Raw genomic sequence first — 26,803 nt, forward strand, 5'->3', positions numbered from 1 at the left:
ACGTGCACTATGTGGTGTTTCTTCTGCTCCATCACCACAATTCTGTATCTTTCCAACTGCAATATGGTCAAGAGAAGAGCCGGCTTAACAAAGCCACGCTGCCAAGACAGAAGGCACGTGCACACAGTGCTCCAAGCTTGTTCTTTTCTGCTATGGCTGCTGTAATAAATTCAACCCATTTGCACCAAAACATAAAAGAGAGTAGTATCATCACACACTGAAAAACAGAGGCATAGATTTTAATCAGTCTATCATCTAGCAAATGCATCTGTTTTGTTTTGTGACCGAACATAACATTTTTGCTTTAACTCTACACAAGGTCTTCAGCAGCCTCCTCCTTCTAAAGCCTGCAAATTTTCTAGATATTCGGTGACAGCCTCTATCTCTGCAAACTCCAGCAGTCTGTTGATCAGCTTATCCAGTGCTTCTTTCCCACTTAGAATTTCCTACGAAAAAAACAAAAACAGACAACAGCATTACTGACTGTACATCAGTATTATTCTGAAACTCTTGACTACTCAAACGAGGAGCTCCTGGAATGCACTTCGCCTGCAGTCTTATCTTGGTGCATCCACTTGCTCATCTTTGCGGCTCCCCCGTGGTGCACAGCGGCGGGACTTCGGCTGGCCGCCTGTGAAAAGCACACTGATTTTGGCAGCAACAAAAGGAGCTACTGGTGCCTTCCTGCCATGCTTTCATGTAACCCATGCGTATACATGAAAATCCCCTAGCAAGAACAATCAAGGATTGAAGAACTTGATTTAAATACTGTCTGTTCATGCCAAGAACTAGCTTGTTTTGCAAGCAAAGCTCAACTAACTTTTGTTAGGCCGTTTACCGTTCCAGTTTCGCTCAAGAAAAGTAACGAGTTCCCAACGCTAAGTAACTGAAAAGCTCGACTAACAAAAGTCATTTTTACACGATCGTGGAACTTCTTTCCATCCTGCTCCACCATGGTATTGGTGTACCTGTTCCCCACTCCATTCAGTTTGAACCCTTCCATACTCGGCATGCCCTGTGTTCTCTGAAGTTACCCAGGACGCCGGGGGGTACAGTTCCAAAAGTGTTGCTCCTTACGCAAGAGCACGTACACTTAACTGGATACCTAAGCCAAAATATTGAAGGGTCACCCTAAACTTTGTCCTAAAATTCAAAACATTTTCATAAATTTAATATAGAAAAATGCATTATTAGGTATTTGCTTCCCTGTAAAAAAACAATAAATAAATATGATTCAAGCCGTATGTACAGATTTACTCAGAAATAAGACCTCAGGTAATCTTAAAATGAAAGCATTCAGTTTCTTTTAACTGTGGCCTGTGAGGCAAACATAAAAGTTTCTCTCTTTCTTCACCCTGGCATTAAGAGGAAGAAAAAGTGGCTTATCAAAAAAAAAGTCCTTTGTGTCAGGTTTTTCTTTTGGATGTACTAAGCTTCAAGAATCTCAAATGTCACTTGCCCAGTTTGGCCAAGGGACTAACGCAGTTCACTGAGGACGACATGCTTGATCATTTTTCACTCCTATAGCAGGAGAAAAAACACACAGAGAAATAGGCCAGCAAATTATATCCTTTGCCAGTCATCTTTAACACTACAACAAGGCAGGAAAGAAAGTTTAAGCTTTCTGAATCTACGATATTCTGTCAGAGCACAACCAGCTATCTGATTTCCTCATATATAGTAAATTGTTTGCACTAAGTTAATTTTTTCTTCTAATGGTACACATAAGTATGTAACTTTAAATACTCTCATAAGCAACCATTACCCTGATATTGCGTGCATCATATGAGATCCTGTGGTCAGTGACTCTGTCCTGGGTGAAGTTGTAAGTACGAATTCTCTCTGACTGGGCTCTTGTTCCCAACTGTAGTGAAGCAGCAAAAAACAAATTCTCTTATATTGTGTTTAAAAAAATAAATCACATACTATTCTAAAACATCATACCTAGAATAAACTTAAATGGATCAGCCTGTTCCAACTACAAACCTAGCAGTCATTGGCTTAGCATATGGGTTTTTTTAAATATTGCAGCATTACTAAACTGTATTATTTGTGATTCAGTATCACAGACCATGTTTTTACATCCTCCAGTACACTTCTGTTCCAGCTCTGTAGCTGGAAGAGTTCCATTAACTCTCAGAAGTCATGTAAGGCAAGAGCTATGTCTATACAAGTCCTTAGTTCAAAAATGTTAAGAGTGTTTTTCTTTTTTGGGGGGTTGTAGCTCCCACCAAAAATAATGAAAGTAGGCACCATTAATAACAGAAGCAGCACAGGCAACGTGTGGCAAAGCAGTTCCACTAACGTTTGGCTGTTGGAGATTAGCACTGAAAGAGGAGAAAATTAAGAACACGAAGAGTAGTCCTCTAGTGGTAAAGTGCAAGAATGCAAGCAATTCTAAAAGTTTTAAAACAGAAATCCAGATGTAGCACTGTTGTGTGGTTAAACACTTTATTAAAATGGAGAATTAAATGCTAAAAACTGCTTAGAGAAATAGATGTCTGCTTCAATGGGCTTTTTTAAAAATTTCATCTGCACCCAACATGTATAATTTCAAAACAAGCAATTTATTGAATAAATTCTGAAACATTAGGAAAGATAATTTACTTTTGCCTGATTTTCTGTAGTATTCACATAAATGCACATCTAAGTCCTTTGTGCAGCTTTAAAGGCTCTCAAGCTAAAATTAATAACAAAAGATAAATGGCTTGCTGCTTACAATGACTGCGTTAATAATCTGCAGGAACAATACATTTAAATGCAACCTGAAATGAGTGATTAAACAGCTAAGCTGGAAGCTTCGGAGTACTGAATAATTCTGTAATTCTGAAGTATTTTTATTCCTGACGATCACTGTTGAAGTTTGCACCACAAATGGGTAAATACTCAAAGAATGGGAAACGAATGACAGCACATTTCAAGAGAAAAACACACTTTGCAGTGTAACTTGAGGTAACTTTTTTATGGAAGCTTCCTTAAAAGATTACCTAAACGTATCAAAGAAACTGCTACCTAACTGCGTAGTGGCAGGATTGTTTATATACTTGTTTCTTGCAAAAGGTCTGTATGGTCTTATCAAACAGTCTGGTTTAGAAACAGGTTAAAATACAACTTTTGAGAACTTCTGATCCTAGTTCTCATGGAAAATAACTTCTCACTGATGCTCTATTTGTGTAACTCTGGCCTTAATAGGGGGATTCAGTACATGCTGTTTGAGTGTTGCCTTTTGGATAATCCCAGCAAGTCTTTTGGCTCTTCTTCTTCCAGCTACAGTTGATGTCTCTCTTTCATTGCCTGAGAAGTCTAGAATAGTGTCGAACTGGGATAAGTAAAAAGCAGACTTACCATTTAAAAATACAAGATTCTCCTCTGTAAGCACACCTGATTAGACACACACACTCACTTGCTCTGTCACTGTCACTCAAAAAGATCAGAAAAATATCTACAACACAGCACCCTCTCCAAATTTCAGCAATCACATGTTCTCACCTGCAGTTTTCTGGCACTCTGCTCTTGACTTAGCTGTTTTTCAATGATCTGCTGGTACAGCTTAGCTCTCAGTGTCCGCAGGGCTATTTCCTTGTTCATCTGCTGTGATCGCTCCTGCTGGCACTCAACCGCCAGTCCTTTACAGAGGGGATTCAAGAGAGCTCAGATCAAAAGCCCATTATAACAAAGAACAAACAAGCCAAATTAATTCTAACACATTAGGCAAATGAAACCTTCCAGAGTGCTGGTTTGTAGGGCCTTTCAGCTGTAGGATAAAAAGTCATTTTAACACACTGCTCAGAACCATTAGTATGTTTTTAAACTCTTCACAGCTGCACCAGGGGCTTTGTTCAGTGCTACAGAAAAGTCAGGGATACTTTGAAATTTCATGAAGCAAACAAGTTTCTGACATTGCCTCCAGAAAACAGGTTCACTCCAATTACCTATCACATGATAAAAATGTAATTTGCACAGTCTACAGCAGCATGTTTAAAACAGTCTAATACAAGTTTTTAAAGTCTTAGTCTCGATAAGCTCTTGGAGACTGGCAAATTCATTATTCTAGCAGAGAAGGGTGTCTAAACAATACTGGTGAGTCTTGGACTTAATTATGAATAATGAAATAAAGTAAAATAAAGGTCTTTAAAAGAGATTTAGTACTATTTTTACTTCTCATTTGATTTCTGAAATAAAAAGGCATATAGGAAACAGCTGTTTTCAGGGCACTACTGGAATTTCCTGCGCCTAAAGAGATTCTGCATCTGGACAGATAGAAGCCCACTGAATTTCAATACAAGCAAACCCCGAGAAAGACAGAGTGGCCCAGTCTATCTATACACTACCTTCCCATCAGTATACATTTTCCTTCCTATTCAACATACAATAGCATTATCTAGTACTGAATGAAAATCTTCAAGCCTCCTTTTTTCTCAGTCATGTAACTACACAGGTTCCAGCTAGGCAAAGCACGCCCTCGGTTGCCAACGGCCATTATTCCTGAAGGTAGAGAGCACACAGCACGAATTATTTACATCTTCCATCCCATCCCTGTCACTCTCCATTTGTTCTTTCATCCTTCAAAGGCAGTGTATTCATTAAACACTCCCTGTGAAGACAACACTGGCATAATAGCAACTTGCTGACCATTGTGCCACTGGTACATATCTCTTTTCTTGCACGTTGCCTTGCTAGAAGAGGGGCAGAACCAGGGGGGACTACTTCCTATTTTTGGTATAAGGCCCAACTCTGCAAACTCATTCTAAGAGACAACTTGCAGGATCACAAGCTTTCTCTGCAGGATACAGATTTAGGGTGATTAAAAGTACAAAATACAGTCAGACATACCTGTGGGAAGGTGGACAATTCTCACAGCACTATCAGTTTTGTTAACATGTTGCCCGCCTGCTCCTTTGGCCCTGAATGTATCTATACGCAAATCTTTGGGATCCACTTTAACATCAACCTAGAATCAAAGAAAATTACTACTTTCTGCTCATTCTAAAAATATTTGAATGTCAATGATACTCGGTGTAAAAAAAAAAAAAATCACTTCTCAAAAATTTGCTCCTTTACAACTGTTCCTGAGTAACAGCTATAATTATTATACTTTAAAAAAATGCAGTGTCAAGTATCTCTGTAAAGCAAGTGATGCTTTAAATATTTCACTTATTTTTTCAAACTCTCTCTCCAAGTCCTTCACAAAACAAAGTATGTGTGTGTGTGAAACAAAACAAAATGAACAACTTTTTGTAAAACCACTAGCTTTGGCAGGGAGACTACGAAATAAACAAATAACCCAAAATGACTTCTAAACAGCAGTGCAAGGATCTTGTTCATGCGTCAAGCCTGAATGACTCTTGCAACAGTGCTTAAAAACATCTAACTGAGGAAAAAATGGGTGTATCCAGATCCAAGTAGGGATTGCAGCATTGGAAATATGAGTCCATGATGACCTGGACCATAGTTTGAGCTCAGTGGATGGGAAAGGAACATTCAGATCTGGTCAATATTGCAAGGAAAGCATTACAAGGAAGCAGGGGAATGTGCACGGAAAGCCTACAGGATCTGGTTTTGTTTATTTTGTGTGTAAATTGCTGGTTTAAGTGAGAACTGTCGCTATCAGTGAGATCTCAGAAAGACTAGCCAACACACTCACTCATTCAAATTCAAAGCACACTGTCCTTGATTTAACAGAGGACACCAATAATTTTAATGAAACCAAAAAAAATCAAAAGGACATGCAGAATCACATTACTATGCAACACTGAATATTTTCTTGGATATATTCCCTGTCTTAATACATGACGTAATTTAAAATTGGCTTACTCATAAGCAGTCAGCTTTGTGAGTGTTGGGGCTGGAATACTCATTGAAACAATCACTGATTTACATGCCATTTCAGGCAATAGCAAATCTCTGCAAAGTTGCTTCTGATGACCCATTTAAACATGTAAAGTACAGAGCCAAGGACTATCACCTTCCAGACACAGAGAACTTGTGGTTCACTTGCTGGGACTTGCACAAAGCACTTGAGTATCAGTAAAATCCCCAAACAGTAACAGTAACATGGTTTTAAATAACACCTACTCCAATGCCAAAATGGGTGAGCAGGGATACACTGCCTCACCACCCCAATTAGTTAGTTTACCTCCTCTGGCTGAGGGAGGACAATAACTGACATTGTCCCAGTGTGAATACGCTGCATTCTTGATGATAGGCCCGTCTCAGGGATTCGCTGGACTCGATGAGTCCCTCCTTCATATTTCAGATGCCTGTAGACATCATCTCCTGAAATATGAGCAGCAGCATGATGCAACCCACCTACAGAGACAAATAATGTGTGACAAATATAGCACAGAAACACTGCTTTTAATTTCATTGTCTTGGTGGAATGCCCAAAGAACTACTGTACCTATCTCAGCCGGCGTATAGTTCACGATGTCAAAGGTCCAATGTTTATAGTCTGCATAGTTCTGGTACATCTCAAACATTTCTTTAGTGAACTGTTGGCAGATGTCTCCTAAAAATATAAAGGCACTACAACATAAATAGCAGTTCGCAAAATGGCAGCCACCAGTTTTTAGATTTAGCTGCAACTCTAACCACAGTCGTTAGACAGATTAATACTCTTCTTTAGAAAGTATTACTTTATACCATTAAAGTATAAAAAGGCATTAAGAATAACCCATAAGAGGTTTAATAAAGTTGGATGGAGGTTTGAAGTAATCTTTACTGTGGGGACTTTGCTGACCTCCAGTTGTTCTGCCAGCTGTCACTTCTAATACGACATGACTTCTATCATATTTTTCCTTTGGCACTAGAAGCTGGAAAAGCTGAAAAGGAAAATAAAAAAAGAATGTCATTATCTCCTTCATGACTCTGTATCTCCTCTTAATCAAATTTACAGCCAGCCTTCACAATTGCCACAGCCTGAGTGCACACAACCACTGATTTCTTTTGGCAAACTAGTAAGTAAGACTAAAAACCATCCAATGGCCATTGCAACTCAGTGCAGTCAGTGTGGAAATGGGATATGCTGGTGCATCCACAGGAAAGCTAGCTGAAAATTCAATCCTGAAAAGTCAGGTGCCAGGTCACCCACTCCAGTCCCAACTACCTATGAACACAAAGTTATTAGCTATAACCCAGCCAATCTTTACATTAATCTTATTTTTCAGAAAGTCCTATTTCGTATTATTTCAATCTGAACGTAGAAATGAGCCCAAACATAGAGCTCTCCACTGAATCGTTTCAGCTTCTCTGCTTATAATTAATTTCCCCACTCATGGGGCGCTGAAGAGCAAATGAAAGACTGCAAGTTCCAATCAGAAATCTTTCAAGACTGCATGCTTCGCTGCCACAAACAGTTACTAGGATGTCATATCAGGTCTCAATAGTACAGACTCACCATTTTTTTAATCCCCTTCAGCACGTGCAGACAGACAAGCAAGCAAGCAAAAGTGACTAAAACAATAAGCTTCTAAGACATAATTGTCAGTAAGAAGCTTACTAATAATTAATGTTGCCACCTCTTTCCAGGGAGAATACAGAAGCTGGACTTCTGTTTCATTAAATGCAAGTGTCAGAGTCTATTGATAAGATCACAAAGCAACTTTTTTCTGACATCTTTATTTACAAAGCTGTATAATTTTATCTCAGGCTCACCTTTCTGCACAACATGTTGATTTGTTTATCCAGGGTTTCCTTCTCTTCTAAGGCAAGTTCTAGAAGTTGTTTCTCATCTCTGCTGTCTAGCTCTAAATTCCAATAACAGGAATAGATGTTAGCCAATCTCACCTAGCGTAGAGCAAATTGTCATACAGCTGTCCAAAGACATGCATTGCAGCACATAAAAGCTTGCAGTTGCATTTTGCCAGCATGAAATATCAAATAAGAACAGCCCAAGCCAGGATGCATATTGCTAACTAAATGATCATATTTTTCAGGTGTGCTGGAAGGAGTAGCGGATATCTTACCTCTCAATCTCTACCTTATGGCTCAAAGTCTGCATCAAATAGATGCCAGTCCCACCTGACAGTTACTCACTCTCAGTTATATGTCACATAGATTGACAGTCCAGGGGTAAATCCACAAACGGGTTTGACAAAATACATCAAAAACATGCCTGCAGACAAGAAGTGCCTCAGTTTCCCTTATGACAATTTTCCATGCAACAAAATTTTTTCTTTCTAGACTTGCCCAGAAACACCGAAATATTCAACAATTTGTAGACAACTCTTTAAGGTGAGCACTACAAATAATGGTATGATGATAATAATGAGGTTTCTAACCTTCTGCCTCCTGCTATTCAAGAGATCACTGAGATGTGGGAGTTATGGATGCAAGTCATCAGGATGTGGGAGACCTCACTTGAACTCTTTGCTTTGCTTAAGGAGATTCCCTTCCCCTCTCTTCAGCACATGAGACTACAATCTGCAGTACCGTGTCCAGTTTTGAGCTCCCCAGTAAAAGAAAGGCATGGAAATATGGGAGTGAGTCTAGTTGAGAACCACCAAGATGGCCAAGGGCTGGAACAAAGAATGTATGACAAAAGACTGAGAAAACTGTGTTTGTTCAGCCTTAAGAAAAGCAGGGGGAGGGAAGGTTTTACTGCTGTGTACAGCTACCTAAGAGAAAGACACTGAAAAGGTGGAGACAGACTCTGTATATCATGATAAAAGGAGACATAAGCTGGAATACAGGAAATTCTGATTAGATATTAGGAAAATTACTTTCACCCTAAGGGTGGTCAGACACTGGAACAGGGGCTCAGAGAGGTTGTAGGATCTCTGCCCTCGGATATATTCCAAACTTAACTGGACAAGGCCCTGGGCAACCTGCTCTAATTGGTCCTGCTTTCAGCAGGACATCAGACCAAATGATCTTCAGAGGTCCTCTTCAAACTACATTATTCGATGATTCTGAGATTAGATTGCCCCCTCCTACATTTCAGAGCTTACTACCAAACTAGGAAACATTCTCAGGTAAAGCTAGCAGAAGCTCCAAACCTTTTCTGCTATGGAGGCTCCAGTTTACAATAATTAAAGATGCTAATCACTTAGCATTAGATTATACACTAATTAGAAACTTGGAAGACAGTTGGAGTCAAGTGGAAAACCTGCCACTGCCAAAATAGGGAGCACCCTCTCCTTTTCCATCTTTCTTGCCACTGTTCTACCAGCTGAGGAGTGGCTCTGTCACTCATCTCATCAGAAAGTAAACCAATTTAACTCACCGAAAGAAAAAAACAGGTCTGGGTAAATAAATAAGTGAATGTATTTTAGCTTGCCAAGTTGAACTAGATTTAATTTACAACTGGACAATTACCAGCACAAATGGGGGAATGGGGGAAGACAGCTTTGAACAGCTGGGAGTGAAAGCGAGGGAAAAAAAGCAACAAAAAAGGAGGAGAAAGTCTTATGCCTTGTGGCCAGCATGGAAACCATAGGTTTGCCTCAGACGCAGCATAAAACCAGACACTCAATAGCGGAATGCATCTCCTCACCTTGCAGGACCAGTCGCCTGAGCTCTGGATTCTGTGGCAGGAATCGGGTGTCTCAAAGGCCGGCACAAGGACCACGGGCTCCACATCTGTGGGCATCTGGAGCCTGGTTCCCGTCCACAGCAGCTAACACACACGCACATTTACTGGTGGCCTCAGTGGCGAGTCTTAAGAACTAAATGGGCTGGGATGTTGAATCAACTTTGTATACTGGGCAAGGACAGCAGCAGCTTCTCTGTATCACCATTTTTAATTTATGCTCTGGGGTTTTTTTTCCTTAAATAAAAGATGTCAGATCAATACTTGAACCTGGCATGCCCTGTACATAAGGCAAGAACTGTATAAATTTCCCTACCAGTCTGTCACAGCTCCAACCCAAAGCTGGTACTGAATCAAAGGCTTCTAGCTGCTCCAAAAAGCTTCATTATTGATTAGTTCGATAAACAGTATCAAATTAACTACTGGCAGCAGAGATGAAAGAATGGTCTAGTGGTAACCAACGAGCTTAAGGGTCAAAGGATTGGTGTCCCATTCCTACCTCCCTGCAAACCTGACCTTTAAGAATTCACTTAATCTACCCCATGACTCACATTACCAGTGGCAAACCAGGAAATGATATTTTTCTGCTCCACTGAGTGTTGCAAACATAAAATCCTATAGCAATTGTGAGGAATTCAGGTACTACAGACAAGAAGGTCAGTTATGGAGCTAAACAGAAAGGAAAGAGCAGTGAAATGAAGGGAACATCTGTGTTTTAACTTGGCCACATGATAAACACTAGAGATAGAATAATTTAAATAACTCCATTTAATTAACGTCTTGGTTGTAATTTTCTTGCATTTTATTTTCCCTTCTTTCAACTAGAGCTCACTCCATTCATCCACATTATAATTTATAGTATTAGAAAGATTCTTCATTACATTTACTTGATCCAAAATGAGCCTTTTTAAGTTGAAGTATAGTATGAATTTTCGAGTGTTTTCTTAATACTTTCTAATTCTTCCAAGAACATTTCTTTTTCAGTGTTAAATTTTTGTCCTTCCTTACCTTCAATCCTTTTCCTCTTTCTCCAGTGAAGAGAACTTGAAAGGATTGGGGATTAAAACATTTTCAATAACCACCATTTTTTCCAAAAGCACAAACACCTATCTATCTCTAAAATTAAAGAAAACAAATGTTTTCTACCTTTCTAAACAAGTTACATTTTCACCAGCTTTATTTCAATATGGCTTTTACTGTTTTGTCAACACCCCTTGGTTCTTTCTCTGAAAACTTTCATCCTCCTTCAGTTACACCACTGGCTACCCATTTCCTCTGTCCTTTGCTTTTTCCTGGTTTCACTTCTTTAATGTAAGCCCCATTCTCTCCAGGCAAATGTTTCCCTCTCTTGCCTTAATACCTATGGGTGTAGCAGAATGGATGACATTTTTTCTTTGCTACTGGGTAGACCTCCTCACACTTTTATCAATATTTTTTTTCTCAAAATGTTGCAAATTCTTTTACTCCCTATGTACTTTCTTATTCCTGAACAGTATCAAAAACAGTGACAATTTTTAATTGTTTTTTACCCCAGCTTCTACTGTAGTAGAGTATTGAAAAGCAGCAGCTTCTTAGACAACCATCAATTTTTATTCCTTGAAGGACTCCTCAACTATCTTCAAAGAAATATTAGCTTTTGCCATTTCAGTTGGAAGCTAACAATTCAGGGCCTAATGAAAGTTCATGTAATTTGCTCAACAAGTATCACTGAACTGGCTAGATGGAATCCCATTTTAAATAACACAATCTTCACTGGCAACTGCTCCAGCCACACTGCCCAAGTTGCAGAAGGCAAAGGCAGAGACAGGGAGAATAAATAAGAAGATCAGGTTTGAGACTATCTAAGGAACCTGAAGGCGCACAAGTCCATGGGACCTGATGAGATGCATCCGCAGATCCTGAGGGAACTGGCGGATGAAGTGGCTAAGCCACTATCCATCATAGTTGAGAAGTCGTGGCAGTCCAAGGGAAGTTCCCACTGATCGGAAAAGGGGAAACATAACCCCTATTTTTAAAACGGGAAAAAAGGAAGACCCAGGGAACTACAGGCCAGTCAGTCTCACCTCTGTGCCCAGCAAGATCATGGAGCAGATCCTCCTGGAAACTATGCTAAGGCACATGGAAAATAAGGAGGTGATTAGTGACGGCCAACATGGCTTCACCAAGGGCAAATCGTGCCCAACAATTTTGGTGGTCTTCTACAATGGGGATACAGAGTTGGTGGACAAGGAAAGAGCACCTGACGTCATCTACCTGGACTTGTGCAAAGCATTTGACACTGTCCCACATGACATCCTCGTCTCTAAATTGGAGAGACATGAATTTGATGGATGGACTAGTCGGTGGATAAGGAATTGGCTGGATGGTCGCACTCAAAGAGTTGCCGTCAATGGCTCGATATCCAAGTGGAGACCAGTGACGAGTGGCATTCCTCAGGGGTTGGTATGGGGACCGGTGCTGCTTAACACCTTTGTTGGCAACATGGACAGTGGGATTGAGTGCACACTCAGCAAGTTTGCCAATGACACCAAGCTGTGTGGTGCGGTCGACACACTGGAGGGAAGGGATGTCATCCAGAGGGACCTTGACAGGTGGGCCCGTGTGAACCCCATCAAGATCAACAAGGCCAAGTGCAAGGTCCTGAACGTGGGTCGGGGCAATCCCAAGCACAAATACAGGCTGGGTGAAGAGTGGATTGAGAGCAGTCCTGACGAGAAGGACTTGGGGGTATTGGTTGATGATAAGCTCAACATGACTCGGCAATGTGCATTTGCAGCCCAGAAAGCCAACCGTATCCTGGGCTGCATCAAAAGCAGCGTGACAAGCAGGTTGAGGGAGGTGATTCTCCCCCTCTACTCTGCTCTCGTGAGACCCCACTTGCAGTACTGCATTCAGCTCTGGGACCCCCAGCATAAGAAGGACATGGACCTGTTGGAGCAGGTCCAGAGGAGGGCCACAAAGATGATCAGAGGGCTGGAGCATCTCTCCTATGAAGACGGGCTGAGAGACTTGGGGTTGTTCAGCCTGGAGTAGAGAAGGCTCCAGGGAGACCTTATAGCAGCCTTCCAGTACTTAAAGGGGGTCTACAGGAAAGCTGGAGAGGGACTTTTTACAAGGGCATGTAGTGATAGGACAAGGGGTAATGGCTTTAAACTGAGAGAGGGTAGATTTAGATTAGATGTAAGGAAGAAGTTCTTCACCGTGAGGGTGCTGAGGCACTGGCACAGGTTGCCCAGAGAGGCTGTGGCTGCCCCATCCCTGGCAGTGTTCAAGGCCAGGTTGGATGGGGCTTTGAGCAACCTGGGCTAGTGGAAGGTGTCCCTGCCCATGGCAGGGGGGTTGGAACTACATGATCATTAAGATGCCTTCCAACCAAAACCATTCTATGATTCTATGAAGTCTGCATCTATCAAATGTATCAGGCTTCTAATTTTTTTTCATTCAGTTAACACTGCTCTCGGTTCTATCAAAAAACAACCTTAAAACAAACATTTCCAAACTATTTCCGCTAGATGGATAGCCCTGAGATTCCAGGTGATCCCTACCCTCCCAAGTTGGCTGTATAAAGACCCAAAACTGAAGTGAGGTGAGATGAAAAATGGAAGGATGTGGCTGGATGCAGAAAGCCCTAGCAGCATGCAAGCTCCCAGGAGCAGGTAGGACCAGAGAGTGTCCCAGGGCTGGCTTAACTTATTTAAAACCTTTCCCCAAAGGGCGGGCGATAAAGTTTATCGCAAGCAAAGCTACTGTTTTGAAACAAGTAAGTAGAGTTCTCCTTACCTCTGCACATAGCTTCTAACTCCTGAACTTCTCTTTCAGCCTCTTTGATTTCTTGAAATGCAGCTGCAATGGGGGACAGATCGGCACATCTTCTCCTCAGGGTTCTTTGCTCAAAGTCATTTATTGAGTCAGCATTTAACAGATGACTAACTTGCTGGTACTCCTTGCTTAGAGTCTCCAGATACTTCTGCACAGCCTCATGCTTCCACAATGCTCGAGAATCCTGATGTTTTTTCCTATGCCAATTTTTAAAAGACAGAGTGAACCTTGCTGTGCCAAATAAAGATTTTGGCCTCCAAAATTCCCAGTTGTGTAGTCCCACCACATAACCTATCTTCTTTGCAACAGGAGGGAGAAGACAGCTGTGAAGTTGACCGTGACAGTAGCAATTGGCAAGCAGGCTCTTGAAAAGACAGACACTTTGGAAAGGTTTCATTTTGTTTCTTTTTTTCCCACCACCTGAAATTAAAAGTAGACAACACATGGACCAGTGTTATTATCTAGAAAAAGAGAGCACTCTATTAGGAAAAAAAAAAAATAATGAAACCCAAACAAACACAAGAACTCTATCGAGTCCAAATCCTGTTCTTTATTACACCAACACAAATGCAACTGTCATGGACAAAACTATTCCTGTTTTAGTCCTGGTTTAAACCAGAAACTCTTATCAGCACCACTGTACTGGCTGAGGGTTGGAAGAGGTCTCTTCCCTCACATACTCAAACAGTTTATTTATGTTGTGGAAAAGCTGCTGTAGATGAGGCTTTACAGCAACAGCTTCATTTTGCCATGTGTCTCATTGGAAAAATCCTACCATTTCATGCCTTACTGGTGAAAGAAAAATGTTGCTGAGAGAAGACAAATCTATACTAGAGGTACAGAATCCTATATAGAGAATGTATGAAATGTCCAGAATTACGTGCAGAATTATATCCACTACCATAACAGGATATAACATTGGCAGGAGGACATTAGTAACATGAAGGTGACCTTGCAACAGATTAGTCAACAGGACTACAATACACTTGCAAGAAATTACTCACCCATATATGTACTATATAAGACATAGGAGCAGTGTGTTATGTCCCCTGTGTACTCCTTCCCATTATATATTTACATATAAGTGACATAAATATTTTCCATCCAAAAAGTGAGTAAGAAGCTGCTACTCTGAAATACAGCCCCTGTGTTTTTCTGAGACACTTGGCCTACAGTTTTGCTGGACACAGGCTCCCCTTAGCATCACTGTTGCTCTAGGAAAGATCTTTTCCTCTTCATTTTATATCATCAACATTGCAAACTGTTATGAATTCTTACTGTGTGCTAAAAATTTGTACTGGAGTGCAAGGGTCTACCAAGAGGACTAAATTGAAATCATTTGTATTCTGGGACTACTCACATAGCAAAGGTTTAAAAAATAAAGAAGCACTCCTTAATATCTCTGCCAGTGCCACAATCCCATCTGTCTACTGATTTTTACAAAAAAGTGAACTCAGAGAAAATGAGAGCATGAAACTTTTGCAACAGGATCTCCCTGAAACATACACTTCAGTTTTCTAAGGAAATTATTTTTTACCCATCAGTGACAAGACCTTCTGTGCATCGTCAGACATTTTAGTAACAAATTACTATGACAGTCTAACTACTCAACTTGGGTATTATCACCTATTTACTTTCATCCATTTGTCCACAATGAAGAAAGAGCAATATCCAGTAAAACCAGAAGTACTGCGTCCTGCTTGTCTGGATGCCTGCTTTACTACCTACAGAAGGAGGGAAGGACCTTTATCCCACTTCTGCACCTTCCCCAGATTCCCCATCCAGCAGGTGCTATAGAACCCACAGCGGCAACTTCAGGACAGCTTTAATTTACAGAAAGCCAACAATACCCCTCATGGATTGCTCTAGTGACTAAAACCAGCTGTAGCAGAGGGATCACATTCCCCTCACCAGGAACACAGCAAAAGGTACAAAACCGGCTCATCACCTACAGTCCTGGACTTTGTCGCGCAGGGGCACATGTAGACTCAATTCCAAAAGACCTAATTCTGCTGATGATACTGGAATTGCTCCAGATCAGCATGGCCCATTGTCTTTTGGTCAAGCGCTAATCATCATTAACTCATTGTTAAAATAGTCATGTTATATTTTAATTTAATTAATTAATTAATTATAGAAATTAGAACCATCTAACTCATTTTTACCGGTGTAGTTAAGCAGCAATGTACTCAAATAATAACAGATTTGTAGTATTGTTCTGCCTGAGCTCTCAGAAATAAAATTCTTGATTTTAAACGCCTAAGAAACCTAAGTGATGGCACGACACAGACCTTCAAGGAAGTCAGAAATTTCAAAATAACTTTGCTATGTTAAATAAAAAAGGTATCTCCTTTCAGAGAGATGTTGCCGCGTTACATTTGTGCAGAAATAAGCACACATAAAACTTTTACAGAGCTATGAGCAGTAGATGACCTATTAACTGCTTTCCAAGCCAGATTTTAATAACTTTTTTATGTGACAAAATTACCCTGTGCACATCACAAATCAAAACCAGTAAGCACAAGTGACAACTGTAATTGTCTTATTAAAATAACAAAAAAAAATTAATTAAAAAATCATAATATCCAGAAAGGAAAGAGTTATTGATACTGCAAACACTTTAAGAGGTTTCAAAAATCATTCCTAACAATCAAAGATGCTATTAACTCCATGCAGCTGAATTCAGACATAGGAATATGTAGGTACACGGAAGGAGCACATATTTCAAGGCACGCTGTAACAGGAACAGCTCAGGGCCGTGCCTCCGAGGCCACCTTTCGTACACCTCTGCCTCCCACCACAGCTACCCCGAGCAAACCCCCCGAAAGCCGTGCACGAAGTCCCCCTGGCAGCGCTCCCCCATTGCAGGGGTTACGGGTGGACGGGGAAGGCAGGAGCAGGCAGGAGCAGGCAGGAGCAGGCAGGAGCAGGCAGGAGCAGCCGGAGGTCTGGCGGCTATGAGGGGCGCGGGGGGCTCTACTCCCCAGCATCGGTCAAGGAGCTTTGGCACTCACCGTCCGCACACGTCGGCGCCGGACGGATCCTGCCTCAAAACACGAGGCCGTGGCCGACGGGAAGTAGAGCGGAAAAACTCCCAGTCCCAGAATGCCTGCTAAAAAACACGACTCCCGGCATGCTTCGGCACAGGCCCGCGTGGCCAGCCAGCCCCCCGCCGCACAGCCAGCCTGCAGAGGCGTGGGGGTACCGTCACCACAGGTCTGCGAGCATCGCTCGAGCAATGCTATCAGTAAAGGCTGACTTTGCTTTACTTTGTGACACGCAAGCGCCGAAATAAAAAAATGGGGAATGCGACCTTAAAAATAGGTCTTAATTTTCGGGCATCTTCCTCACAGCTGCACAGTAACACACTCTGACTTCAGCACCACTTTGGGAGAAATGGCAAGAGTAACAACAAGGGGGAATACTCGCTTCTGTTTCCAGATTCTAAGCTGTTGTATTGCATGCACTTTTCCATGTATTTTCCCAAAACACAGGCTGAAAATAAATGTCGTTTCAAATCTGGTTATTAAAAGATTAATTTCAGAGAAGTTTGCATAAAACAACGTTAAGTTTCACTTTATGTCAAAGCTCACTATTCAATTACATTTAAGATTAATTATTACCATGCTACTAAAGACAAACACCAGTTACAAAATATTAATAAACATAACCATTCAGATTATCATTATAATAGGCTGCAGCTAGCTTCCTAATAAGGTATGTTTTAAAACAAGCTATGTATATGCACATTTTAATAGATAACATTAAACAGATTATACAACTACCTCCCTAATTATATTTGCGTTTTAAAAAGACTTAAGTAACACTGGGTTTTTTAAACCTGTAATCACCCAAAAAGCTTTCTTCGTCATTCAACAGGATTAAAAAAAAAAAGGTAAAAATTTGGCATTTGGCACATATAACATCATTGGGGTTTGGTGAGGTAAATATTCCAAAAGACTGAACATGAGACCGATCAATTGGCAGGATTTGTATCAAACCTCGTCAGCACATGAACAACAACTAACCGCTTGTTTAGATCTGAGGACAGATTCTGGCTCTGCTTCGTCCCCTGGGACAGGAGGCAAGGCAGACAGATTAAAAGGCTCTTCCAGAGAATAGGACCCACCCCAGAGCTGATCCAATCTACAAAAGGGCCACAGCAAACAGCACCCTGAAACCTCAAAGGCGCTTCCCCCGGCCTGAGCCCGCAGTGCTACGCCGTGGGAGATGTCATCGTCCAGACGCCATCCCCACCGTGCCTTGCTCTTCTTCCACTACGACCTAGACCTTGGTGAAATGAAATAATAAAATTATCCTTGCATTGGCACTCTAAATATGCAATCTGATACTTAAAACTCTTGGGAAGGTAATCTATGGGAGGACAACCGAGAAGCTAATAAGAACATGAAAAGTGTAAGCAGACTGCGCACTCAAAAATTGATTTTAAAAGAAGTGGGCAGGCCAAGGAAAATCAGATCAGCTTCTACTCCAGCCAGTAATGGCTCTTACATTAAATCCTCTGATTAAAAGCAATCATGATTTAGTTTTTATTATACCTTGGTGGTGAGTTATTGAACTTAACTAAGTGTGAAAACAGAGACTGTAACAAACTCTCATCCCTCCCTAGCAGGCAGCAGACCACGCAGGGACCACATGGCCAAGACAAGGGCTGGACTCTGTACTGTCAGTAGCGTTGCCAGACATACCGTCAACCACAGGACCTAATCGATACATCTCATATTCAAAACATACAAGATACACTCTTCCTCCATATTTACTGTATGCTTTTAGAATGCAGTATGGGAATTGAGTATGAAGGATGGGAAATCCCATTGCTGTCTGTGCTTCCACCCCCCCTTACGGTTTGCTTTGATGCCTTAAAACCTGCGTGGCCGAGGCAGCTGCCTGTAGAGCTGGTGAGGACCAGGGGTTACGGGGGGGAAGCTGCTTGGGGCAGGGTACCACCGCCTTCCTCAGCCACCACGGCAGCCCACAGGGACGTCGGGTGCAGAAGGGAAGAGTGACAGCAGAAATACAGCTGGGCTTCAAGGCTTCGGGACAGACGTGGCGGTCCTGTGCTTTAAAATCTGGCAATCCTAAACTGCCAATTGCTTTAGAAACTGGAGGCAAAGAAATGGCTCACCAGACAAAACAGGCGCCAGGCCTTACAGTGTGCTTGGCTTGAAGGCAGGTCCATGCCCACATGGAGGCCCTGATTCGTTCAGGGGGCCCTAACTGGGTTTAGCGATCTGCAAGCATCGTGCCACAACTTCTCCGGATACTAACTGACGTTGACGCATCACAGAGTAAAGCGAGAGGCACGGCAAAATCACAAGCTTGTTATAATGTATATATCACTTTAATATTGCTCCCGCCTTTCGACCCAAATAGTTTGTCAACAGACTTCTGAATTCTTTCTGTTTGAAGGAAAAACTGGTGACAGAATCATACGCGTCTTGAATACAGTCCTGTTTATTAACAAAGCCTGTAGAAAGAGCTTTGTTTTGCCCAGCACAGTGGGATTAAATGACAAGAAGTTTTCTTGACTGCGCTCCCAAACCTCACTTTCAACTAGGGCTCTGCCTCCCCCAAAAGCTCATTTGTTTATTCTCTCCCAGCTAGTCTACAAACGTTTCTTTTATTGCCTCGTTGCTTTCCTTTTCTTTCTGCTTTTAACACAGATTTTTAATACAGACACATGTCTAAATCGAACCCCTGCCTCTTATTTGCAATTTGTCTATTTTCAGACAGAGTTCTTCCCAGTATCTGGAGTAGCAGGAAACAAGAGACCTTCAGCCATCAAGAACAGCCTTATTGCTTCGGACCAAAGGTCCATCTAGCACAATATTTGCCTGACCATCTCAGAGATGCATCTGTTTATCACTCAACCCAACCGGAGGCATAACATGCCTTTTCCTAAGACAGAACACTAGAGTTCATAAAGTCAAAGCTTCAGCTAGTTATAAAAAGTGCTGAATACATGCTGTTGTACAAACAGGCTCTGAAAGCGATGCAGCAGGGCAAAGTCAAGCTGGCCATCCTTGTCAACAGTACTCCTGCTTTGAAAAAAATCAGATACCGAATACAGCAGTACTATACCACATAGCAAAAAGAACAGTGAATTGGGTACAGCATGTGGAAAATACACATACTGCTATCAGTGATCCAGGTGACTGATATCATTAGAAGCACGCTGGAACAAAAAAGTGAGAAATAAACACAACAAAGATATTCCTTCTACAAAGAAGCTTATTACAGACCATACATCTAAACAGATTAACAAAACAATACCAAAACCAACCACCATCCACAAAAACAGTGGCCATAAACTGATGCTCAGATAAGAAGAACTAGGAAAGCATATGCTGTATTTCTTTAATATTCTCCTCGCCTTTGCTATTTTCATCTCAGGAGGCCTCCTAAGCCTACCACATTTTTTTTGTTCTAATTAGTAGACCCCATGTCAGGCCATCATCCAGGTTACTCTCTTCCAAGAAATTGTCTACGCTCTTGTTCCCTCCTTCAGCCTGAAAGGAAAGCAGCTATCACGTCCATCAGCTTCAGCAAGGCTTGTGACAAGTCAAAGACACGCTGCTTGGGATCCTCAGTCACAGTCACGTAGTCACCTACTTTATGTGTAACCAAATAAAATGTGTTAAGTACACAGCTTTTCTAATTGGCTCATCTCATATACTATTTTCCATACACTTGCTTTACTGTGGGTATCTATCATGTTCATCATCTGGGACTGTAGGTGGATAACCATATTATTACAAATTTAATATCCTTTTAAAACAGACCAAAATATAATTAATATTTTTAAAGGGTAATTACATAAACAGAGATTCTAATTGAAGCTGCCTAATTTTTTTCCCTGCAAGATGGTCTTTTTAATTGGGCGTAACCTTGACAGTTTAACCAGTTTTCCTTCTAAGTAAATGCCCCAGGCCATGTTTCTGGGTGTTGGGGTTTTCGTTTTTGTTTTTGGTTTTGTTTTTTTTAAGTTTTTGCAAAGATTCATTTAAGAATGATTTCTGGGAATAACAAGAAGACAAAAATATTTTCAAAAGACCTTAAACCTCCTTTGGCGAAGGAGCCAAGCCATGAATAAATGCTTACTGTTCTAAGCATGCACGATAGCGCTGGCAAGTTTTACATAACCAACTGCTGAAAAATGCATTAATGCAATAGATGACATCCCCGCTTGCTAAAAGTCTGACTGCTAAGTTCGCTGTTGTTTCCTTAAATACCAGCCAGGGCACAGCAAGCACGCAGCCTCTCAAAGCTCTGCAGTTTACAGAGACTTTGCTCTCTTCCAACCATACCTCCCGGGCTTTCAGGCAGCCTGCCTCTCCAAAATACCAATTTAAGCAAGCTGTTGGGATGGCGGCCACTAAAACTAGGTTACTAGGGGCAGAGAAGCAGGACAGCCAGCACACAAAGGAGACTTTCTGCCCTCCCAGCCGCGGCCGGGGGAGGCCAAACGCCGCAAAACCCTCCGCAACCCCCTCCCCGCAGCCCTCGCCTCGCCGACGGCCCTCGGCCGAGCCGCAGTTACTCTCCGTTAACAACCTCCGCGGGTGGGAGCCCCCGTCCCCCTCCTCCCCTCGGGGCGTTGCCGAGGGCTCCCCTCCTCAGGGCTGCCCGCCTCAGGGCCGCCCGCCGCCGGCCTCCGCTCACGGCAGGTAACTTCCCCTCAGGGCCGCCGAGAAGGGGAGAGCCACAACCGACAACACCGCGAAGCGTCCCCTCAGGCCGGGCGGGTAGAGGGGGGATACGCGGGAGGGGCACCGCGGGAGATCCCCTCACGCCCCGAGAGGCATCGGGGGGGGGGTTGATGGTCTGTGAGGGGGAGCAGCGGGCGGGAGGCAGGGGGGGCCGCCAACGCGCCTGCGCGGAGGGGACCCCGGCTGCCATTTTGCAGCGTCAGCCGGGCGGCGAGGCCTCCCCGGCAGCTGCGCAGAGGGGCCGCGCTCGTCGCGCAGCGGCTGAGGGGAGCCGGCGGGGAGGGCGGTGCAGGCCAATGAGTTAAAGAGTCGCCGCCGCCGCCGCTCGGGCAGGAGTCGCGCCGCCGCCCCGCGGAGTTCGGGGTTTTCCTTTCCTCCTTCTTCTTCTCCTTCCCCTCCCTCGTACCGACAGCCGCCTCTCCCGGGCCGCCCCCTTCCTCCCTCCCTCCCTCCCTCCAGCCGTGCCTGCCCGGGGGCCGCCCGCACCATGCCGTCCGTGCCGCTGCCGCCCAAGGAGAGCAACCTCTTCAAGCGGATCCTGGTGAGCCACCGGCGCCGCTCCTCTCTCTTTCTCTCTCTCTCTTCCTTCCGCCGCCGCTTCTCCCTCCTCTCTGTCGCACACCGGCCTTGCTCGGTGCCCTCCCACCCGCGGCGCGGCTTACTTCGCCCGCTGCCGGAGTTGGCTCCGACGGAGCGAAGGAGGATGCGGCGGCCGCGCTCGCCCGGGGCGGGAGGGAACCGGGGCTGCCGCCGGCCTCCTCGTCCCGCTTCGTCCCCGTTTCCTTCCTTTGTCTGGGGCCCGCCGAGCAGGCCGGGCGAGCCCCCCTCGCTCCCGTGGGGGGCCGGGAAGGCTTGGTGTCGCCCCCGGCCGGGCGAGGGCGGGAAGGAGGGAGGGAGCCAGCCAGCCAGCCAGCCGCTCGCCCCCCCCCCCCCCCACCCCGGGGGCCACCGTTCTCCTTCCTCCCCGTCCGCCACGGTAACTCCGGGGCGAGCTCCGGCTGCGGGGCTCGGTAGCGCGCAGCCGCTCCGTCCTCCCCGTCCCTCCCGCCACAGGCGGGCGGCGGCTCCGCCGGCGGAGGCGGGCCGGTACCCGCGCCCTGAGGGGGCCTGCGAGCGGCTGGAAACGGCGGCTTGTGTGTGTATGGGGGGGGGGGGGGGGGGAGCTGTCATCCCACCCCCGCCTGCCGTACGGCGGGGGTCCGGCTTCGGGGTCGGTGTGCTGGTCACCGCAGTCGCCTCCTGCCCGTGTCGCCGCGCTCGGGAGGGTGGAAGGAAGACCTCGGCGCACGCTGGGAGCGCGGCGGGGACTTGGTGTTGCGAAGTTGGTCTCCGTAGGTACTTCGTTTTCAGTCGGAACGTCAGTTTTAGCGCGGGGACTAGGTGAGAGCTAGTTCACTGAGCAGCCTGAGGTGTAGTTGACGATGTCTGGTGGATTAAAGTATCCTGACTCCGTACGTCCTTTGGAAGACTTGTCTCAACTTTTATGTGCTGGGCTGCTTTGACTCAGTTATTATTTTGGGCTGCTTCTGCTCTTTGAGACTTAATGGCGCAAAGGACCTTTAGTGTTTGTGAGGTAACTTTAAAGAAAGAGCTCACTTTAACTGTGTTTCTGCCCAATCACTGTATATTTGGTAATGCTAACTCTTTATGGAAAGAAACAACCCACCCCCACCTCCACAACAAAACACCAGATTCCCCTTTTCATGAACTTTTCAGTGTGATAGTAATGGAGCTCCAGCCTTAACAAAATCGAGGCATTTTGTGCCAGTTTGCTAGTCCACAGGCAGAGGAGGTCTATGCAGCACAGTGGTAATCTGTTGGCAGGCATGAATTTCTCCAGTTATATCGGAATTTGTTAGGCTAGTTTCAATAACTTCGTGGCTGAGAGGTGAGCATTTTGGTTTCAGGAAGCTGAGCTCAAAACAAACAGTATGTGTAAGCCTGTGTACTCTTTATGTAGCTGGCGCATTTCAGCAGGTGCTTCAGAGCTGTTTTCTTTTACTTGCTTTGGGCAGTACCCAGATTTTAAAAGACTTAATGGTTCTTAATGGTGATTTGTTGCTTACTGCATGCTTATGGTATGCATCCTAGTAAGTCATTCTAGCACTCCTCTTTCTCTCTGCTAAAAATAAATTACTAATATTAGAACAGTTAAGTGATTATTTTTACTAGTAGCAAACAAGTTCACAGTAGCAGTCACTTCTGAATTTTTTTTAACTGAAATATAGAAGACGTTTTCTGGAGATCATATTTTAGACAACCTGGGTTTTTTGGAGGTGTTGTTTTTTTGTTTTTTTTTTTTTTTTAGTTAAGCAGTGGGCAAAACCTAAGTGCTTAGGCAAGGAAAAAGAGAGGCATAAAACTACAGTGAAGCTGATACGGAAATTTACTTGCTTTCTAAAGCTTTCAGAAGGTTTACCTGCTGCTGTGTAGTGGCTAGTCACAGTTTCTGAAGTGTTAATCACAAACTTTTACTTGTTGCCTTGTCACTTCATGTGTTGATACTTCTTGACACTTAATGTCTTACTACTTTTTCTAGGTAGCTTTGACTTTTTCATGTTACATTCTTTCTGGAATACTAATGTCTACGTAGTACAGATTGAATCCTTCAGTTGTTTTACATGTTTCAGAGTATTTTAGCATAGTAGTATAGCTTGTAGTGCTAAAGGCTCTTTGATTGAAGCAGCTTTTGCCTACTTTGGCACTGCCAGAATACTTGAAATTACTAGGGATGCTATGGGCATTTTAAAAATGGGGGGGGAATAATAAGACTTTACAAGCATGTAGTGATTTAATCGCTTGGAACAGATGCGAGGGAACTATACTCATATATTAAGACTAAGTATTTTTACAACCACTCTGTGGAGAATTAGCAGTTATGAAATGGGAAACTCATTTGGAGATCATGAGAATTACTTAGGAGTCAGTGACTTGTGTGTATGTAACATGTGAGACAGGTTATCAAAAGTCTGAACGAGATGCCCACATAACAGCAAACCGAGCTTACAGAGCTACCCAAACTAGTGTGGCCTCATGGAGTTCAGTGTAAGCTGTGAAGTCTGCTCAAGAAGCTGAGCAAATAGTTTCTAAGCCACATCAATTTGTGTGCCTGCATGCTTGGCAGTACTTGAACAAGCTGACTTAAAACTAGCTGTGATGTTATTAGGGAACTAATAGCAATTGCAGCATTGGTAATAGTTCTAGTTTGTCAGTACTACTGTAAGGTAGTGCTAGAGCTTGTTTCTCTTGCTGTCGTGACTTCCAGGTCTGTTTTGTTTCTTAAGCTTTACTTCCACTCCTCTACAGGGGCTTTTTCTCAGAGTAGTGCTCTTCCCCGGGAGCTCTGATGGTGCTTACAGGTGTGATGTTGCCTGAGAGAGAGGGGCTGAGCAACTTCAGGCTCTTCTCTTTCACTTCTCAGTCTCACAGAAGGCATGGAGGAAGTGTTTGAAAGCTTCCTGGCTCCCCCTTTATGGAAAGAGAAAGGCATCCATAAAGAAGAATTAGCACAGGAATGCTGCTGTGTTTCTTGCCACTTAAAATCAGTCTTCAGCTCATACAACTTTAAGTGAATGGTGCAGATGCAATCTAAAATAAACATGTACATGTGGTAACTTGAAAATGCTTGTTGTTAACATTGAAGTTTGGTTATGTGCATTTTGTGTTTACTTCTAGTAAGCTTAGGCAGCTCTTTGTGTATTTAAAACAGAGTTGTAAGCTTGCTTTCAGAGTATGTTTCTGTTTAAGCAGCTTTGATTTTTTTTTTTTCTTTTCCCTTCCACCTGAGAACCCAGATTATAAACTATGTCTCATCTTAAAATTATTTTTAAGCTTTGGCTTTATGGCATCAAATCATCGCTGTCTGGACAGGGCATGGTAGTAGTTCTTAGGAGTGCTTTAGAGAAGAGCCATGGGGTGGTTGTCATACTTTCATGGCTTACTTGCCAAATAGTTTTTGTTTTTCAGAAATGCTTAGTGTCTTGTAATAACTATTGGTGTTGGCCCAGTATCACATAGTGTAAGGTATTGTTTGCTGTTTGTTTCATGCGTAATATAACTGTGGATAGTATCATGCCTGTAAATAATTAATCCTTTGATTTTTTTTTTTGTTTGTTTAGTGAATTTCATATTGTTGCATAAAATAGGGTTTGCTGCTTTAATTGCAAATGTGTTTCCCTTGAGGAAGGGCTAGCCTGTGAATATTTTGTCCTGTTATGAGGGAGCTAAGTCCTAGTACCTCTTCAGGTACGAGGCATTACTCTTACTGAGACCAGTTTAGCCATTTACTCTTGTGTGACTTGAGGTAATTAAATACAAAAAGTCTGCAAGTATATCCCTTTGTAGCAGTGGCTTGTTGCCGCTTAGTTCATTCAGACATGTATCTTCTGCTTTTTTGGGTGAGGAAATCTTAGAAATTACCTGAAGTGCCCTATCTCTGAGGAGTTGTTCAGCTTCACTGTAGTGTCCTTTTTGTTCCCTGACTTCTACAATAATCTTTAGATTTCTTCTGTGATAAAAGATAAATATGCAATTGTTTGTGGGAGTTAATTCTTACTCATAAAATTCTAAAAGTTTTTTTATTTTATTTAATGAAATAATGATGGATTATAAGCATGCAAATAGTCAGTCTCCTAGTAATGATGTGGGGGAGTTACCAAACAACTATTAAACTCAATAATTGGGAAGGTATGATGCTATGCTAATCAGTGCCTCCCAAATGACATGAATAGCATAGCTGAGGTAGCCATTGTAATCCGCTACTGGTATAGTGGATGTTTGAAGTCTCTGTTAAAGATCCCCTCCTTTAATGATAGGAGAATCGAACTGTCAGTAAAAATTTTCTGGTGTAACTAGTGAGACTCATCTGTGGTGTGGTTGTTACTTGTGCTGCTAAGGAGGGGCAGCATAGGAAGAGTGTAGGCTGTTTCCGTGATAATGACTTTCAAAAGAGGTGGTGATGATGCTTGGCCAGCTGCAGACTACTAAAATGACAGAATTGTGGAGGATAGATAATAGACTAATGGTAGGAGTCAGTAAGACTTTCATAAGGGAAAATCATGCTTCATGTTTGTCAGTGATTTAAAGGAGTCTGATTTGGAGAAGACTTTATCCCAAATAAATATTCCTGGTTTAATTTTTCAAAAGGCATTTGTAAAGGGCATTGTGAAAGGCTCATAAAGCAGGCTTCCATGGAATGGTGCTGGTTGGTTATTCACTCCGGACTTTTTTTTTTTTTGGAAAGTTCCCGTATGAATAAATAACTTTTCAGAGTTAAGTCCCATTGTGTTTTGTGCTGGAGCTCTTTCTTAATTGCCTGTGGTTATATTGAACAGAACAAGTGATGAAGGGCAAGGAGAGTTCAGTTGTACTAAACTACTCATGGCACAAGAAGTGAAGGCCACCTGAAAATGTGCAGAAGTACTTCATGTTTCTGGAGTAAGTTGGGTCATAGCAAGTAAAATTGTTTGCAGATGAATGTTAGACTTGGAAATCCTAATTTAATATAGAGCTAGTATAGGCTGTGAGCTGGATTGCCCCTAAGATTTGAGATTTTTAGGGATTTTTGAGGTTCTGTTAGAATAATTTCCTTGTACAGTAGTTGAAAGCTGGTGAATCCTGGGAAAAGGATGCTGTTACACCACTGCTGAAGTACGCTGTAAGTCTACATTTGCAATGCTGTGTGTGTAAGGTTTTCCCTGGACCTGCCCCTGCCCCGAGCCTCCTC

At 43.0% G+C, this 26,803-nt stretch overlaps 2 protein-coding genes across 13 annotated transcripts in view; one reads left to right on the forward strand and one right to left on the reverse strand.

Annotated features, from left to right (window-relative positions):
• Positions 1-223: 223 nt before the first annotated feature.
• Positions 224-21,715, reverse strand: MTRF1 (mitochondrial translation release factor 1). Of its 4 annotated transcripts, none has more exons than XM_030036399.2 (11): positions 21,565-21,666; positions 16,778-16,843; positions 13,310-13,768; positions 7,654-7,745; positions 6,740-6,821; positions 6,401-6,508; positions 6,137-6,309; positions 4,834-4,951; positions 3,490-3,626; positions 1,766-1,864; positions 224-446 (listed from the first exon to the last, which is right to left on the reverse strand). In XM_030036399.2, the coding sequence occupies exons 2-11, from the start codon at positions 16,821-16,823 to the stop codon at positions 324-326; spliced, it is 1,437 nt and encodes a 478-aa protein (XP_029892259.1). In that variant the 5' UTR covers positions 16,824-16,843; positions 21,565-21,666; the 3' UTR covers positions 224-323. The 4 variants fall into 4 exon arrangements, with proteins under 4 accessions (XP_029892259.1, XP_029892258.1, XP_029892260.1 ...); XM_030036398.2 differs by lacking the exon at positions 21,565-21,666 and adding an exon at positions 17,478-17,638; XM_030036400.2 differs by lacking the exon at positions 16,778-16,843 and having other exon boundaries at positions 21,565-21,715.
• The window catches only part of NAA16 (N-alpha-acetyltransferase 16, NatA auxiliary subunit), a 74,858-nt gene continuing 69,251 nt past the window's right edge, over positions 21,197-26,803 (forward strand). For 5 of the 9 annotated variants that reach the window (XR_003926529.2, XR_005933928.1, XR_005933929.1 and 2 more), the window contains exon 1: positions 21,197-21,619. Coding sequence is in view for 3 of the 9 variants with exons in the window: in XM_041128651.1 (XP_040984585.1) it covers positions 21,566-21,619 (54 nt within the window). In the remaining 6 variants the exon portion in view is untranslated. The remainder of the gene's footprint in view (positions 21,620-26,803) is intronic. The other 4 variants (XR_005933927.1, XM_041128651.1, XM_041128649.1 and 1 more) reach the window with 4 other exon arrangements.

The sequence above is a fragment of the Aquila chrysaetos genome, chromosome 14 (genome assembly GCF_900496995.4).
Source record: "Aquila chrysaetos chrysaetos chromosome 14, bAquChr1.4, whole genome shotgun sequence".
In the NCBI taxonomy this organism is placed as follows: domain Eukaryota; kingdom Metazoa; phylum Chordata; class Aves; order Accipitriformes; family Accipitridae; genus Aquila; species Aquila chrysaetos.